General features: G+C 57.4%; 1 protein-coding gene across 1 annotated transcript; it reads right to left on the minus strand.

The window, feature by feature from the left end:
• Nucleotides 1–603: 603 nt before the first annotated feature.
• ARRB1 (arrestin beta 1) lies at nucleotides 604–14,456 on the minus strand. The gene is made up of 16 exons (XM_033052245.1): nucleotides 14,215–14,456; nucleotides 9,081–9,111; nucleotides 8,419–8,479; nucleotides 7,894–7,938; nucleotides 7,340–7,536; nucleotides 6,686–6,745; nucleotides 6,500–6,567; nucleotides 5,950–6,085; nucleotides 5,786–5,870; nucleotides 5,616–5,688; nucleotides 5,129–5,266; nucleotides 4,853–4,936; nucleotides 4,631–4,654; nucleotides 3,726–3,796; nucleotides 3,295–3,346; nucleotides 604–2,657 (listed from the first exon to the last, which is right to left on the minus strand). The coding sequence occupies exons 1-16, from the start codon at nucleotides 14,232–14,234 to the stop codon at nucleotides 2,546–2,548; spliced, it is 1,257 nt and encodes a 418-aa protein (XP_032908136.1). The 5' UTR covers nucleotides 14,235–14,456; the 3' UTR covers nucleotides 604–2,545.
• Between the last annotated feature and the right edge of the window lie 1,619 nt (nucleotides 14,457–16,075).

Consider the following 16,075-nt stretch of genomic DNA (forward strand, 5'->3'; position numbering starts at 1 on the left):
AGCTGCATGGGACATGAATGTGTCCAACCTCTGCTCTCTCTGGGACCATGGAAAGGTCCTCTAGAAGGCCTGTCTTCACTGAGGCCAGAGTTGTAACCTCTGGGCAAGGTAACACAGCTGGGGACGTAGAATCATGGAATCATTAATGTTGGAAAAGCTCTTTAAGAGTCCAATCTTTACCCACACACAGCTAAGCCCACCACTAAACCATGTATGTCCTCAATTGCCACATCTACGCATCCGTTAAATCCTTTCAGAGAGAGGGACTCCACCACTGCCCTGGGCAGTCTGTCTCAAGGCTGAACAGTCCTTTCAGGGAAGGAATTTTCCCTAATATCGAATTTAAACATCCTCTGGCACAACTTGAGGCAGGATTTCTCCTTTCTTGACTGTGAGGGGACAAGTAACAGCCCTTCCATGAGGGACTGTCTCTGAATTCCGGCCCATAAATGGAGATGCTACTTGACTCGTTCCCCAGTCCTGGCTCCTGCTGCTCTCAAAGGGGATGAGAAGCTCCCTGCAGCATTAACAGATGTTTGGATATGGCTCTTGAAGACAAAGTTTAGTGGCCTTGGCAAGGGCTAGAGGAACCACTGGACTCTATGATCTTAGAGAGTTTTTTTCCAACTTTCATGATTCTATGATCCTTAAAACCATCAGCTCTGAGCAATTCCTCAGCAGGATACAGACTAGACATGGCTTGTTAAACAAACAGCTCATTAGTGCCCTGTGCTCATGAGGTACTGCATGGCCATGCATTTCATTTCCAAAATAATGCCCAGTCCCTGCTGCAGGATACAGAATCCTTCATCTCTTCCTTGGCTCCTCTCTGCATGTCTGCACACCAGGGAGGCTGTCATCAGCGGAGGCATGGGGTGGCATGAGCAGGGGAGGTAGCTGCTGCTCACTGCTCCTTGCACAGGAGGGAAAACATTTCCCTGTGATGGTGGCAAGGCCCTGGCTCAGGTTGCCCATAGAAGCTGTGACTGCTCCATCCCTAGAAGTGTTCAAGGCCAGGTTGGATGGATCTTTCAGCAGCCTGGTCCAGCAGAAGGTGTCCCTGCCCATGGCAATGAGGATGGAACTGGATAAGCTTCAAGGTCCCTCCCAGCTCAAACTATTCCATGGTTGCTGCCAGTTCCCTCATCTTTAGCCAATAGAAGTGTCCAGGCATTGGGACTGTATTTTACTGTTTTTTTCCTTTTTTTCTTTTTTTTTTTTTTTTTCTGAGTTTAATAAACTAGAATAATTTATTTGACAGAACACAGAAACATCACAGACAAGGTGGAGAAACCAAAGCAGCAGGTATCAATGATCAGTACAAAGGAACCACTTTACAAAAAGAAGTACCACGCTGCCCATCAGCTTTACCCAAAAATTACGGGGGGAGGGGGGTGGGCTCAGCTCAGCACCCCACAAACCGGGTGGGGGGGATGGAGCTATCCCCACAGAATGCTCTCAGATGACAATGCTAACTGCAACAGCACAATAAATAGTGGGAATTGCCTCTCAGTGGGTGGTGGGAGACCAGAGACCCTTGGAGTGGGGAGGAGGTCCAGGCACCACTGATCTGGGAGGTACAAGCATCTGTTGAAACACTGATTATGGTGGCAAACGCCCTGCTTCTCCCCTACCCCCAAATAGGTGCTAGATCCCATGCAGGCAGAGCGAAACATCAACCAAGAGGGCTTGGCAGGACAAAAGTATCCCTGGCAACATCCCACTGGGGACAAGGCTATTCTGCCACAACACTGCCATGGCTGTGAAGAGGCATTTGAGGCCTCTCCCAGAGCAAGCAGTGTGTGGCCAAGGGCACAGACCCACAGGGTCCCCTCTGCTGCCTTAACCTGGCGCTAGCAGCTCCCAGCTCTGAGCTGGTTTCCTCCAGGGAGATTATTCTGGTGTGAAAACAGATGTAGCTGGGAGGACCCCTGGTGCTGGCCACTTTGGGGGGACCTGGGGAAAGAGAAGGGCAGGTGCTGCCCACCCCCTTTGTTTGGAGCAGCTGGGGCAGGGGCCAAAGTCAAAGCCAGGCTCGTGCATCCCAGGGAGGGAACACATGCAGCAGGGCCGGACAGAGGGGGACTGGCCATGGGTGAAAGGAGGGGACACCAAGGTGCACAGGTGCCTTTTCCCATGAGAAGGCTGCCTAAAAAAAACCACACACCATTCACCCCCCCCTTCTGCTGCAATCCCCTTTTCCATAACAAACTGGTGTTGAGACTGGGCTTGTAGAAAACTCATAAAAGAGGCAGCTCATAGGAAAGGGCTCTCGTAAGTGGCAAGAGGCTGGACAGGGATGGGGTTATAGTGAGTCCCACTGCCTCCAGCACCCCCCTGGCCATGCCCTGCACAAGAAACAGCAGCTCTGGCAGCTGGATGAAGAGACAACACGGCACAGCTGGACGGTTATAGGTCCTGTGGCCATCGGGCGATTCGTAGGCTCCCAGTACAGGTAGAAAACAAAATTAATTAATTATAGAAAAGAGAAGCAGCCTAATGTAGGGGTGTCCCTGGGGCAGGGTGGCGAGCAGGGGGGGCTCGCTTATCTGTCATTGAGCTGCGGGGAATTTGTCCGCTCCTCCTCATCCTCCTTGTCATCCTTCATGCCTTTCAGTCGCTGGCGGGCGAAGTCTTCAAACACAATGTCATCATCGCTGGGGGGGACACAAGGGAGAGGGGTTTAGGTGGGGTGTAAGGTTAAACACCCCCTGCCCCAAAAAGCTGTCCCAGCTGGCCCAGTGAGCTCAACCTGCACCACCATAATGTTACCGCAGCTCAGGGGGCCCCAAAATCCCCAATCCCTAGCAAACAGCCCCAGTTTTCAAAGCCTTATTAATACTTGCCCAATGCACCCAAAAAAGAGCCTCCATGCTCTCCAGCATGTGCAGCTTTACCAGGGCCATTGGCATTTTCCCCACTCTGGGGGAACTGCAGACCAGCAGAGATTAGCTGGGTGGGTTAAGTATCCTAAAACCTCCCAAACATATCACCAGCCCGGGGAACGCTGTGGCAACAACCTCCCGCACCCCCAACACGATCCCGGCGGCCTCTTACTGCAGTTTCTCCTGTTTTTTGGAAAGCCATGCAGGGAAGGGCGAAGGAGGAGAGAAGAGAGAGGGGAACAGCACACGTCATGCATTACAGGTGACATGTGTGGGGTTAATCACACGTGCCAATCCCATGGCACAGCATGGTGTTAAAGGACTGGGGGAGGATGCCATGCAACCACCATGTTTCACATTCCCACACTAAATGTGGGAATTGGGGGAGAGGTGTATTTTAGTCTCTTACTTTGTATCGAGCTCTATCAGATTTGTATCTATGGGTGCTTCATTCTCTGGAACTGAACAAAGAGATGACACAGGATTAGTCACAGGGTGGTGACTGCCATCCCACCGAGGTGGGTGACACCTTCCCCAGGATCATCTCTGCCCTCCTACCAGGGTGGGTGAGACCCCCCCTTGCAGTCATCACTGCCATCCCACTGGGGTGGCTGAGATTCCCCTGCAGTCGTCACCACTGTTCCAGTTTGTGGATGCAACCCCCTTGGAGTTTGGCTGCACTGGGGTGATGGGAGCACCCCCCCCACGATTTTAATACTGAGGCCCTGTGAACAGGGTCAACAGGAGCCAAGAATCTCCCTCCACACAGCTTCACTGGCCCCCTTTGCCCCCACCCACCCCCAGGGATGCCGTCCCTGTCACCCAGGGACAGACACTCACTGTCCCGGTGTACTGGTTCCTCCCTGGGTTTGGGATGCATCAGCGTGAAGGGCAGCTCCACTGCAACATCGCTGCAAGAGACACCAGGGTAAAGCACGGGCCTGCCTGCACTTCATGTGCAGAGTGAGGCAAATTTGCAGAGAGGGAACAGAATAGCACCCCCCGTCACAGCTGCTGTAGACCACAAAGTTGGGCAAACCCCTGTGTTATCCTCCATGGAGCTCCCTCAGCAGCTCTCATGACTCTTGGTTGCACTTGGACCCCAGGGTGGGGGATCAGCACAGGCCCCTTGGGAAGTAGAGCGGCATCAGGAGGGAGAGCAGCATGGCAAAAATTTGTCTTTAGCAGCTATGGGGGAGGATCCAAATCCCTTGGACTTAGGCTGCAGCCAGCAGTGCCGTGGGAATGGCAGGAGGTGCACCAAGTTTTCCCGGTGCTCAGTGGGCATGGTGACATCAGGGCATGACAGCCTAAGCTGCCCCAGGGGCAGGTAGGACAGAGCTCAGACAGAGAGGTGTCCCAAAAGAGGATGAGTAGTCCTATGATCCCCAGAGGGGAGGGAAGTGATGTGAGTATGAAGACCTGGGAAGCCCCAGAGACTTGCCTCCCCACATCCAGAGATGCTCGGCCCTATGGAGCCACCTCTGTGTGCTGCTCACTCTCCCCAGCAGCACCCATAGGCCTCTCCCTCTGGTACAAGGATGCAGGATTCAAACCCTGCCAGCATTCCCAGCCTCACCACTTCATCCCCACCTCTGCCAGGCTTTTTGCTTTAGGTGAGACAGCATCCCAACACAGTGGAATCCCAAGGACAGGTATGGGATCAGGTACACCCTGAGGGGCTGGGGGGTGCAATAGGGGGCTGCAGTGAGGATTGGGGGGCACTGGGGGGAGTGGGGTGTTACCTGGAGGCGAGGTCTCCCAGCAGGCTGGCATGAGTCAAAGGATACAAACACATTAGTCACTGTCCCCTCCCAAGGACACACAACCCCCACACACCTTTTGTCCCGCCCTGTGCTGCTTAGTCCCAGGGGAGCTTTAAGGATGATAGGGCCCCACCTGCAGCACAGACCAGTCCCAAGGTTGGAGAGGAGGTGCAGCACAGTGGGGGGTTGCCCAACACTCACCCTCCTCGTGACACCACCAGCTTCACCTTCACCTTGTAGGAGACAATGATGCCCAGGATCTCCTTGTTGGCTCCATCTCTTAACCTGGAGGAAGGGGCAGGTGGGCACCAGTGAGGAAATGGCCATGGGAACCAGCCCCCTCTCCTAAAGGTTCCCCCATGGGATCTCCTCCACCCCAAGCATCACCCCTGGAGCAGGGGCTGGATGCCCACCAGGGCCAGGTCCTGCCCCCATCCTGCAGGGGAAACAGGAGCCCTGGGGGGTAGAGGGGCTCACAGCGTGCTGGAGGCCAGGTTGGTGTCCTCGTGCTTGAGCTTCCCATCCAGCGCCAGCCCCCGCTTCTCCCGGTTGTTGGCAAGGAAGGGGGTTAGGGTGTAGACTTTGCAGAACGTCGAGCTTGGGGCCACCATGTCACTGGAGATGATTGCCATCATCAGGCAGAGCCCCAGCCTCCCACAGCTCCCATAGCCCCACAAGCCACCCCCCACATCTCCATCTTAGCCTGGTGAACTTCTCCACATATTCCCATCCCTGCCCCAGCCTGATGAGTATCTCCTTCCCAGAGGATGCAGAGAGTGACATCCCCAAGATGCCACTAGAAAAAGGGTCTCCATCTCCCTATTCCTCTCACAGGTCCGTGCTTGCTAAGTGCAACATCCCAGTGGGGGCTGCAATGGGGCAGGAAACCTTCAAGGTTCCTCCAAGATCCGCCCCCTGAGGTCTCCAGGGCTCCTCACGATGTCCCCCAGGTGCCAGAACTCACTCGGCATCCTCCACAGCCACTGGGCACTTGTACTGGGCAGTGTTGAAGAGGCAGATGTCGGCATACTGGCGCACTGGGGTGAGACACAGCAAGATGGGGATCAGGGTAGGCCCCCATGGGGATGGGGACAGGGACACTAGTGCGGATGGGGATGCAGCCCTACTCCTCACCTGAGATCTTGATTTTCTTCACGGTCTTGTTGGTGTTGTTGGTGACATGCACGTTGACACTGATGGGCTCCCCATGGTAGTAGATCTGTAGAGGAGCAGAGCAGAGAGGATGGTGAAACCCCCAGGGTCACCCCATCAGTGTACATTCCCCAGTGCTTGCCCACCTCCTTGTCCAGGGATGCCTCAAGGTGCAGTGGCTTGTCTGACATGAGGAACTGCCGGGTGGTCTCTGCCATGGGCTGAGGGCCGGGTCTCTCTGGTGCATACTGGACCTTACGTATCACCAAGCGCACCGAGTTCCTGGGGAAGACAGCGAGAGGAAAACTCGGGCTGCCCACAGGCTACCCTCTTTCTTGGCCCATTCTGGGTCAAATTCCTCTTTTCTTCTGTCTGCTGGGTCAGAAGGATGCCACAGAAGGTCTTGTCTGGATGCCCACCAGAGCTACAAGGGGAAAGCCCCATGCCAGGTCAGGTTGCCCACAGCAAGTGTTGGGCTCCTTGCACAGTGGTGGACATCCTAGCCACAAGACGTTCTCTGATCCATCTCTACCTGGGCAAACACCTCCATCCAAGCCCCATCCTGGGAGACAACTCTATCCCATTCTGGAAAAAAATCTCACCCAAGGTGGGCAACAAGCTGCGGTGCCCCCTCCCTGCTGTCAGCACCAGAAGGATTCCACTTCCACCCAGGCTGGATGGATCCTCTCTGCTTACCTCTTGTGGATCTTCTCCTCCAGGTTCTCGGCACAGAAAGCTTTGACCTCATAGTCCACCCCACAGGCCTGAAAAACCAGGAGGGGAAAGAAGGAGGTAGGGAAACCCCTTTGCAGTCCCCAAAGAGGTGACCCCAGCAGTGGCCACTCACCACAGCCTAGTGGCATGGGAACATGGGGGCCTTACCTTCCCAGTGTCCTCTGGGCCTGGCTGCAGTGTGACGGAGCAAGGCAAGTTGGGGGGGATCTGGAAGGGAAAGAGCGGTGAGGAGCTTTCTGGGGGGCTACCAGTACTTCCCTTTCCTGTCCAAAATGGAAAGAAAGAAATCCAGGAAGGATTTCCTAATTTTACTATTGCATTTCTCAAATCCCAAAGTATTACAAAAATACATTAGTTTAGAGGGTTTTAATTAATCAGGGCGATTCTGAGAAATCAGGGCATCAGGGCCATTTTTGAGGCCATAGGATTGAGTGCCTTAAAATGTCAGAGCTCCAGAGGGGGTGGCCACCACTGCCAAAGCTGTGCTGGAGAAATCGTAGGAGTAGGTGCATAAAGCAGGGGGTCTACCCCCACCCCATTCCCTGCCAGAGCTGTCCACTGCTGGCATGGATCCCCAGTGTCAGCGTGGACCCCCTGGTGCTGACAGGGCCTGGCAGTTTCCCTACTGGTCTCTGCTTTCTGCTCACAGGTTTGAAGATCCACCACCAAATGCTGTGTCTTGATTACAGAGAGCAGCATCTCACCCCCAACCACGACCCCACAGGGCCAGATGGGACCCTGATGTCCCCATTGCAGGGCTCTGTCCCCTCAAGCACCCTAGAGCACCTATTGTCACCCTACCTCAAAGGTGAAGGGGTAGGCGTGTTCGCCCAGCTTCTTGATGAGCCGCTCCTGCAGCCGTGTCAGAGGCCTTTTGTCCTCGGGGACCGGGGGGAAAGCCTGGGAGTTGGCCACGAACAGGTCCTTGCGGAAGGTCAGCCCCAGCACATCCAGGTCCTCACGGCCATAGCGGAAGGCGCAGGTCAGTGTCACAAAGACTGGAGAGGGTGAAAAGGGGAGATTGGTAGCAGGGTGTGGGTCATGGAAGGGACCATCATGGTATGGCGGCACCAAGGCAAGGTGGCATCCTGGCTCATGCCAGTCCCACCAGCGCTGGGAAGCAGTGGTGGCCTGAGGACATGCCATGTTGAGAATATCAGGATTCAACAGTCAGCTGTGCCTTGGGATGCCCACCACAGCACTCCCATTCTCCACAGGACAGGGCACCTGCCATGGGGACAGGGGGCTGGAAAACGTCGCCAAAGGGCCCATAGATGCCAGTGCCTGGGTAGGACTGCATCACTCTGTGTCAGTGCCACTTCTGTGGCCCCAGGGATCCCAGGGGTAGACATTACCTTTTCTCTCCTTCAGATATTCAGGATCCACCAGCACTACTCCATCTGCAACAGAACAGCCAGGTCAGAAATGTGTCACAGGGATGGGGGGGGCACACTGGCAGGGTCAGGGAATGCAATGGCAGGGTTAGGGGACATGATGGCAGGGTCAGGGGACATGCCACTGGGATGGGGGGACACTGCTGTCAGGGGGACACATGCTGTCAGGGTCAGGGGACATGCTGGTAGGGTTAGAGGGGAATGTACAAGGCAGGGTTTGGGGGGACACCAGCACAGTTAAGGGAGGACATGTCCCCCCTTTACAAAGAGAGTCATCACCTCAAAGGTGCCAGTCAGGGCTTGGGGGGAACAGGCTGCCAGCAGGGACAGTCTGCACCTACCACATCCAGAGCATTTGCAAAGCCACAGTAGGACATGAATATTATCCCAAATCAGCTATTTCCTGCTCCCCAAAATCCTTCCTCCCCGACAGCCCACCCTGTCATGTCTCCCTGCAACTGAGGTCCCTTTCCTGCCACCACTTACCCACGGGGTCGACCACGTCAATGTGATCCACGAAATCCCTCTTCCCAAGGTAGACAGTGAGCTGCAGGGGGGAACAGGGTGTCAGGAGTGCACAGAGCAGACCTCCCAGGGTCCCCCCCATGTTGTCACCACCCACTGGAGTCTATATTCCTTATCATCCCCAGTGTCACCCTGTCCCTGTGGTACCCAAAAGCCAACCCCATCCCACTCCATTCAAAGCCTGGAACCTTTCCAGATGTCTCCAGAGCCGCAGGCACTTTGCATCTAGGGACTCTGGGGTGGCACCCCAGGGGTTTGTGCTTCTCTGTCAGGCAGGGATGAGCCCCCCAGGGTCACCTTTCTCCTAATGAGGAAACTGAGGCATGAGCAGGCAGCTTCTAGGCAGGTTTTCTGCATCAGCTCCTGCTGCCAGACCCAAAACCCCCACAGGCAGGGTCACCTGCACCCCAGCACTCCAAAACCTGTCTGCTTGACCCCTGACCTTGGGAAAGCCTCCCTCCCCCCAGCCCCACTGTGCTGCAGCTTCCCTTCCTGCTGCCCTGGCAGGATTCTGAGTCAGGCAGCAGTGTGAAGGATGGAATCTAGGGTTCAGGGATATGCTCATCTCCCACTCCCAGCCATGCTTGTAGAGCCCATGGTTTCCCTCACCATGTCCCCCTTACCTTCCCGTTAGGACTGGCTTTCTTAAACACCCTGCAAAACAGCAAAGCGGGGGGTGAGTGCTGGAGCAGGGGATACCCTCCACTCCCGAACCCCCCTCTCTGCTCCTGGCTCCCTGCCCATGGAGCTGTCCAGCTCTCCCCTTCAGGTAGGGTCCCTGGGGGAAGAAGCATCCAGCAGCACAGTCCTGTTGGGTGCCAGATGCATCCAACACACAGCACCCACTGCCAGAACCCAGCTTTGGATAATGGAGGCATCAGGACCCCAGCCCACCTCTTCACCTGAGGATGGTGCCCAGAGACCACTGTGAAGGGCAGCAGCACCCCAGCACCCACCTGGCCCTGGAACCAGAGTGTGGGACCATGGGGTCCAGGCACACAGGATGGGAGCATCCCATGGAATGAACCCACCTCACCATCACCTCACATGGATGTAACCCACTGAAGAAGCAAGGAAAGTCTGGGTGCTCCTTTCCAAACCAGGCCTCTTTATTCCCATTCCGAAGGACTGGACCAGCCCCTGGACACCCCTCTCAACTCCCAAAATCCTTCTGGATTTGACAGACACAAATCTCTCCCCACAGAGACATGGGAGAAAGGCTGTGGGTCCAACATGCCGCTGCTGGAAAATGCCGGAGCATTCCCAGCCTGTCTGCTGCAAGCAGGGAGCGGGCAGAGGCAGGTAGGGTGCCTGGCGCTGCCAGATTTTTCGGAGCCTGCCCTGGCACAAAGCCACCCATAATGGGTTCTCCTCAGATAATCCCTCCTCGCCTTTAAATTCCATTAAAACCATCCGGGAAGATTAGTAGCGGTTTTAGGCTGGAAAAAAACAATTTCCCAGGGCAGCTGCTTGGCTCTGCCAAAATGGCCCAGGCTGCTACTGGATGATGGACTCTCAGCCACACCAGGAGTAACCCTCAGCTGCCCCAGTGCCTGCAGCTGCCCACACTGAGCCAAGGGGCAGGCAGGGAAGGCAGCAGCTGGTGGGTGCCAGCTTGGGGGTGACTACACCTCGGCAATGGGGTATGATGTATCAGGAGATGAGTGGGCACACCCCTCACTCCCACATCCCTGAAATCCTGTGTCCCCACCTCCCTGTGCCCCTGCACTCCTGCATGGCCAAGTCTCCACATCCCAGTCTCTTGAGAGCCATGAGGACCAGCACAGCCTGGCCCAGCTCTGCCCAAGAAGCAGGATCTAGTCTCAATAAGGGAATGTGGGGGCTGGGAGCCCTTATTCCCTTGTCCCCACACAAGCTACAGGAATCCTCTGCCACACACATAAAATATTGGGGACATCCTTCTGGCTGTCCCAAGCCACTGGGAATGTCAGGGACATCCTGCTGGCTCTTCCTGGATGATTTTTCCCTGTGGGGGTTGGGGGATTGACTTTTCCCAGCCAAAATGGGAAAGCACTTCCACAGTAGAATGTTTGTCATGAGGGTTTGCTAGTGAAGGTGTGATCCTGTGCTGGTGCAAGGAAAGATGGAATTAATGGGAATGTTGCTGCAATTAAATAACTTGGGGGAATAAAGACCTCAAGTTGCCATGGAAGGTCATCAGCACTCCACAGTTTTTGGGGTTGAAAGCCATGGGGGCATCACTCTCCAGAGACAGGGATGGAGGAGCAATGAACACATCCTCCTGAGAGCCCAGAGCAACTAACAGCAAAATTTTCATGGGTAATTAATGAGGCATTACTTCAAAGCAGGATGAGAAGCATCCCCTGACAGCCTGTCAGCCCCTTATCACCCCGCACCCCGCAGACCAGCTCCCAAGGGAAACCCCAAAGAGGGTCCAGCATGCTGGTCACAGCCTGAGGTGTGCTAGGAAGCCCCAGAAAAGGCAGCCAAGGCTGGAGGCTCAGTGGGTGCCACTGCCAGCCCCCTGGGACACGGGTGATGCTCCTACCAGCCCTGGAGACACTACTGGAGCCACTAATGAACCCAGTGCAAGTGAGATCGATGGCAGGTGCTGCGGGAAGCCACTCCTCACCACACTGCCTGGCACACACTTGTGCTGGCCCCACACTGGATCAGGAGCCCCACAGAGAGCCTGAGACCTGCCCAGCCGCACGCTGCAGGTGCAGAGGCCCCACGTTTTGGGTGCAGAAGCTCCACAGAATTCAAGACACACACAGCTCCACACTGTGCATGCAGGAGCCCAGGTTGGCTCCACGCTGTGGGTACAGAAGTGTGTGGTGCCCTCATCCTGTGGGTGCGGCAGCCCTGCCTGGCCCCACCCCATGAGTGCAGGAGCTCACATCTCCCCTGAAGCACCACTGGGAGAAGGGAAGGGGCACACGGGGACACAGTGGCCTCTTGCTGCCAGCGGGGTGACCCTCGCCCGCTACCGGATTTAGAGGGAGGAAAGGAGGAAGTGTGAAGCCTTCCCTCCCCCTCCAGCCCTTCCTGGTGTCGAAACACTCGAGACACGAGGCAGGAAGTGGCCTCTGCCGCTGCCCATCAGGGGCTTGGGGCCTCACGCCGTGGGCTGGCAGTCCCAGTGCCCCTTGAGCCTGTCCTGCTGCCACATAGCCGGATCACATCTCCCCTGCCCTCTCCCTGCCGTGGATCTCATCCCTTAATGAGCTTGTCAGGCACCCAGCCAGGGCTTACGATGTGGCTTTATTGGGTGGCCAATAGTTGAGTGGGGTCTGTTGGATCTTGGTTGGGAAGATTTATGAGGATTTGATTCCTCTGGGCGTTGGAACAGGATCCAATGGCTGCCTTTGATCCCAGGGCAGAGAATCCAGGGGTTTTGCCAGCTCTCATGCTAACAAGGTTGGCTGGCAGATCTAATTAGCTAGAGCCACGTTAAAAGGAATCTCCAGGGATAACGGAACCACCAGCAACCACATCATACACACCAGCACAATCCCGTGGTGGCGGCCAGAAGCTCCGTGCCAGCTGTGCCGGGATGAGCCTGGAGAACCACGCCAGCCAATCCCAAAGCCAGAGCATCCCACAGGCCCCATGCTGCATTTTGCATCCCTACTGCATCAATCCATCTATCCTCCGCCAGGCTCAGCAGCAGCATCCCCCAGCTGGGTCAGAGCTCCACCAACTTCCCTGGCGAGGAAACACCTCAGCTGTGGGATCCGGGATGTGTCTGGATCCTGCTGTTATTACCAGTTTGCTCTCCAAACAACATCCAGGAAGCAGAAGTCTCCCGTCCTGGTCCACCTTCTAGGGCTCTTTCTCTTCCCAATGGAGATCCCTGTCCTGCTCTCAGATCCTATGGCTTAATCCAGGGGGATGAATGGGATTGTAAAGGGACTGACCAGCAGGTCTGGTGGCAGGCAAGAGTCACCCCCCTGGCAGCAAGATGCTATGATGGAATGCTATGGAGGGGCTGGATGGGACTATGGGGCCAGAGGAAAGGTGCAAGGGTTGCTTAATGGCAACCAAGGTGGGCTCTGGTGTACTAGAACCACTGCAGCACTTCCTAGCCACCAGGAAACCATGTTCAAGCCATAGGCTAGGAATCCCAGCAGCCAGGAATTCCAGTAGCTGGGCATCCTGTGTGGGGCTGCAGCTGCCCTGGCTGGGCGCTGAGTGGGTAGAGCAGGAAAAGGGGATCAATGATGCCAACAGCCACCAACTCAGCTGTTTCCTCCAGTTCTTCCCACTGCAGAGCTTGGTGACTCCCAAGAAAAGTGGGGTGCCACAGCAGGAATCAGTAGAAATGGGCTTTTGGGGAATCACACAGTTAATCAGCTCCCACAGCTGAACCTCCTGATCACACTCAGTGGATTTGGGTTTGGAGATCCAAACTGGAAAGGAAGAAGGATTTGTCAGCCTAATTCTTGCCCCCCCACTTCTTCCCAGCTCCCTCCGTACACGCTGCGTAGGCAGGGAGAAGATCAGCTCATGTCTCTCCTGCCGGCACGCCTGCTGATGGGAATGCCGCTCACCAAGCTCCCCCTGGCACCTGAAAAGCCCTGGAGGCCAAACCAGCTGCATCCTGGGGTTTGCACCCAGATGCTGGAGGGAACCCAACACCCAGGGAATGCTCCAGCCCCCTGATCTGTGGGGCTGTCCGCCTGCTCCAGGAGTGCAACATGAATTCTCCAGAATTCAGGATACTGAGCAGGGAGGAAGCGGATGCTGGCAGCCACGGCTGGGGCACCAACACCCAGCAGGCTGGCAGCAGCAACAGCCGCTTCCCAAAACGCCGGATGAGTTCAACAGGAACCCACAACTCCTATCCTGCCACCCCAAAACACTGCAATGTTTCCGGAAGGTTCCGCCCAGGCAGGGACAGACCCCTCATCCTTCTCTCTTGCCGTGGCCATGGCAGTGGCTGCACCGAAGCCCCGTGATCCTGATGCCAAGGGGACATGGAGATGAGCAAAGGGAGGGCTGTGGTGCTGAGGGGTGAGCAGGAGCACCCTGAAATCCCCGGTCCTCCATGATTAATGGGGACAGAAAGGGATTGGGGTGAAGAATGGGAGTGTCAACTCCTTGACCACTCTGCCAGAGCTATCTGGTGAGCGGATGTCACAGGAGATCCCCCTGGCCTTCCTGCAAGGGCTGGCAGGGGCCATCAGGCTCTCCCTCAAATCCCAACAGCCCTCTGCAGGATGTGCAGCCCACACAGGATGCGTAGTGGGTCCTGCCCCGGTCTGCACCTGGAGCCCTGGGGGGCACAGGGGGGCACCCATCCACCTCTACACAGGAGCCCCCCAAAGGCAGCATCCCCACGGCAGCATTCCCATGGGATGAAGGCGTCGCAAGCCCTCGTGTCCCCGCGCTCCAGGGCTGGCACGTGCTCCCTGACACCCCCAGCTGTGCCGCATGCCGGGAGTGACATCAGGGCCTGGGTCCCCCGGCGTCACCGGGGTGACAACAGCCTCCCCCATCCCAAACCCACCCAGGCTCCAAATCTGACGGGGAGGGAGCAGCGACGCTCCCGGTAACTCCACGGACCCCAGGCAGGACCCCCAAACATTTCCCTACAACTCCCAGTCTCCGGCTCCTCGCTGCCCCTCGGGGGGGCACCACATCCCAGCAGCGGGGCCACCCGGGGGACCCCCAGCACCAGCGCAGGCACCGGCAGCGCCCGTGCCACCCCTCCCCCGCCATGCCGGGCCATGCCCCCCCGGGATGCTCCGCTCTGTCCCGGTCCTCACTCACCGGGTGCCTTTGTCTCCCATGGCCCCGCCGATCCTGCGGGCTCAGCCGGGAAGCGCCGGCTGGGCTTGGAAAATTACTGGCTGGATGGTGGAGGGAGCGGCGGCGGGGCGGGCGCCGGGCCCGGTGCGGCCCTGCTCGGGCCCGCTCGGAACCGCTCGAAACGCTCGAGCAGGCTCGGAAACACTCGGAACCGCTCGGCTCGGCCCGGGCGGACGCCGCGCCGCCCGGTTCGGAGCCGCTCGGAACCGCTCGGAGGCGGTTCGGAGCTGCTCGGAGCCGCTCGGAGGCGCTCGGACACGCTCGGAGGCGCTCGTCAGGGCTCGGCCCGTCCCGGTTCCGGTGCGGACGCTGCCGCCGCCGCCTCCGCCCGCCCCTGAGCGGCGCGGCCCCGGGGCCGGGGGCGGCGGCGCGCGCGGGCCGCACAAGGCGGGGAGAAGACGCGGGGAGAGGATGCGGAGAGCGGGGGGGCACGGGGCTGACAGGAGGTGGGCGGGAAGGCGGCGAGGGAGTGGGAGAGTGTGGGGCAGTGCGCGCGCACACACACACAGACACACACACGGAGACGGGCGCAGCGCGGGAGCACGCGCACGGCTCGGGACGCCCCCCAGCGGCTGCGCGGGGAAAGAGACGGGCGGGGGGAGCCCCTAGTGTGTGCACAGAGACACGTGTGTGTGCACGGAGACACGTGTGTGTGCACAGGGACACGTGTGTGTGCACAGTGACACGTGTGTGTGCACAGGGACACGTGTGTGTGCTTGGAGACACGTGTGTGTGCACAGAGACACGTGTGTGTGCATGGAGACACGTGTGTGTGCACTGGGACACGTGTGTGTGCACGGAGACACGTGTGTGTGCACGGAGACACGTGTGTGTGCACGGAGACACGTGTGTGTGCACTGAGACACGTGTGTGTGCACAGGGACACGTGTGTGTGCACAGTGACACGTGTGTGTGCACAGGGACACGTGTGTGTGCACAGAGACACGTGTGTGTGCATGGAGACACGTGTGTGTGCACTGGGACACGTGTGTGTGCACGGAGACACGTGTGTGTGCACGGAGACACGTGTGTGTGCACTGGGACACGTGTGTGTGCACGGAGACACGTGTGTGTGCACTGAGACACGTGTGTGTGCATAGAGACACGTGTGTGTGCACAGGAACACGTGTGTGTGCACTGGGACACGTGTGTGTGCACTGAGACACGTGTGTGTGCATGGAGACACGTGTGTGTGCACAGAGACACGTGTGTGTGCACTGAGACACGTGTGTGTGCACAGGGACACGTGTGTGTGCACAGTGACACGTGTGTGTGCACAGGGACACGTGTGTGTGCACAGAGACACGTGTGTGTGCATGGAGACACGTGTGTGTGCACTGGGACACGTGTGTGTGCACGGAGACACGTGTGTGTGCACGGAGACACGTGTGTGTGCACTGGGACACGTGTGTGTGCACGGAGACACGTGTGTGTGCACTGAGACACGTGTGTGTGCATAGAGACACGTGTGTGTGCATAGAGACACGTGTGTGTGCACTGGGACACGTGTGTGTGCACTGGGACACGTGTGTGTGCACGGAGACACGTGTGTGTGTGCACGGAGACACGTGTGTGTGTGCACGGAGACACGTGTGTGTGCACAGAGACACGTGTGTGTGTGCACTGGGACACGTGTGTGTGCACAGGGACACGTGTGTGTGCACAGAGACACGTGTGTGTGCATGGAGACACGTGTGTGTGCACAGAGACACGTGTGTGTGCACAGAGACACGTGTGTGTGTGCACTGGGACACGTGTGTGTGCACAGGGACACGTGTGTGTGCACAGAGACACGTGTGTGTGCACGGAGACACGTGTGTGT

Source organism: Catharus ustulatus, chromosome 2 (assembly GCF_009819885.2).
Source record: "Catharus ustulatus isolate bCatUst1 chromosome 2, bCatUst1.pri.v2, whole genome shotgun sequence".
In the NCBI taxonomy this organism is placed as follows: Eukaryota; Metazoa; Chordata; class Aves; order Passeriformes; family Turdidae; genus Catharus; species Catharus ustulatus.

Excerpts from the sequence above, each read along its gene's own strand:
- ARRB1 (XM_033052245.1), bottom strand. The coding sequence starts at position 14,234 with ATGGGAGACAAAGGCACCCG. Across the intron at positions 9,112-14,214 it reads ATGGGAGACAAAGGCACCCG|GGTGTTTAAGAAAGCCAGTC; the intron begins GTGAGTGAGGAC and ends GCTGTTTTGCAG. Across the intron at positions 3,797-4,630 it reads CTGGGAGACCTCGCCTCCAG|CGATGTTGCAGTGGAGCTGC; the intron begins GTAACACCCCAC and ends TGTCTCTTGCAG.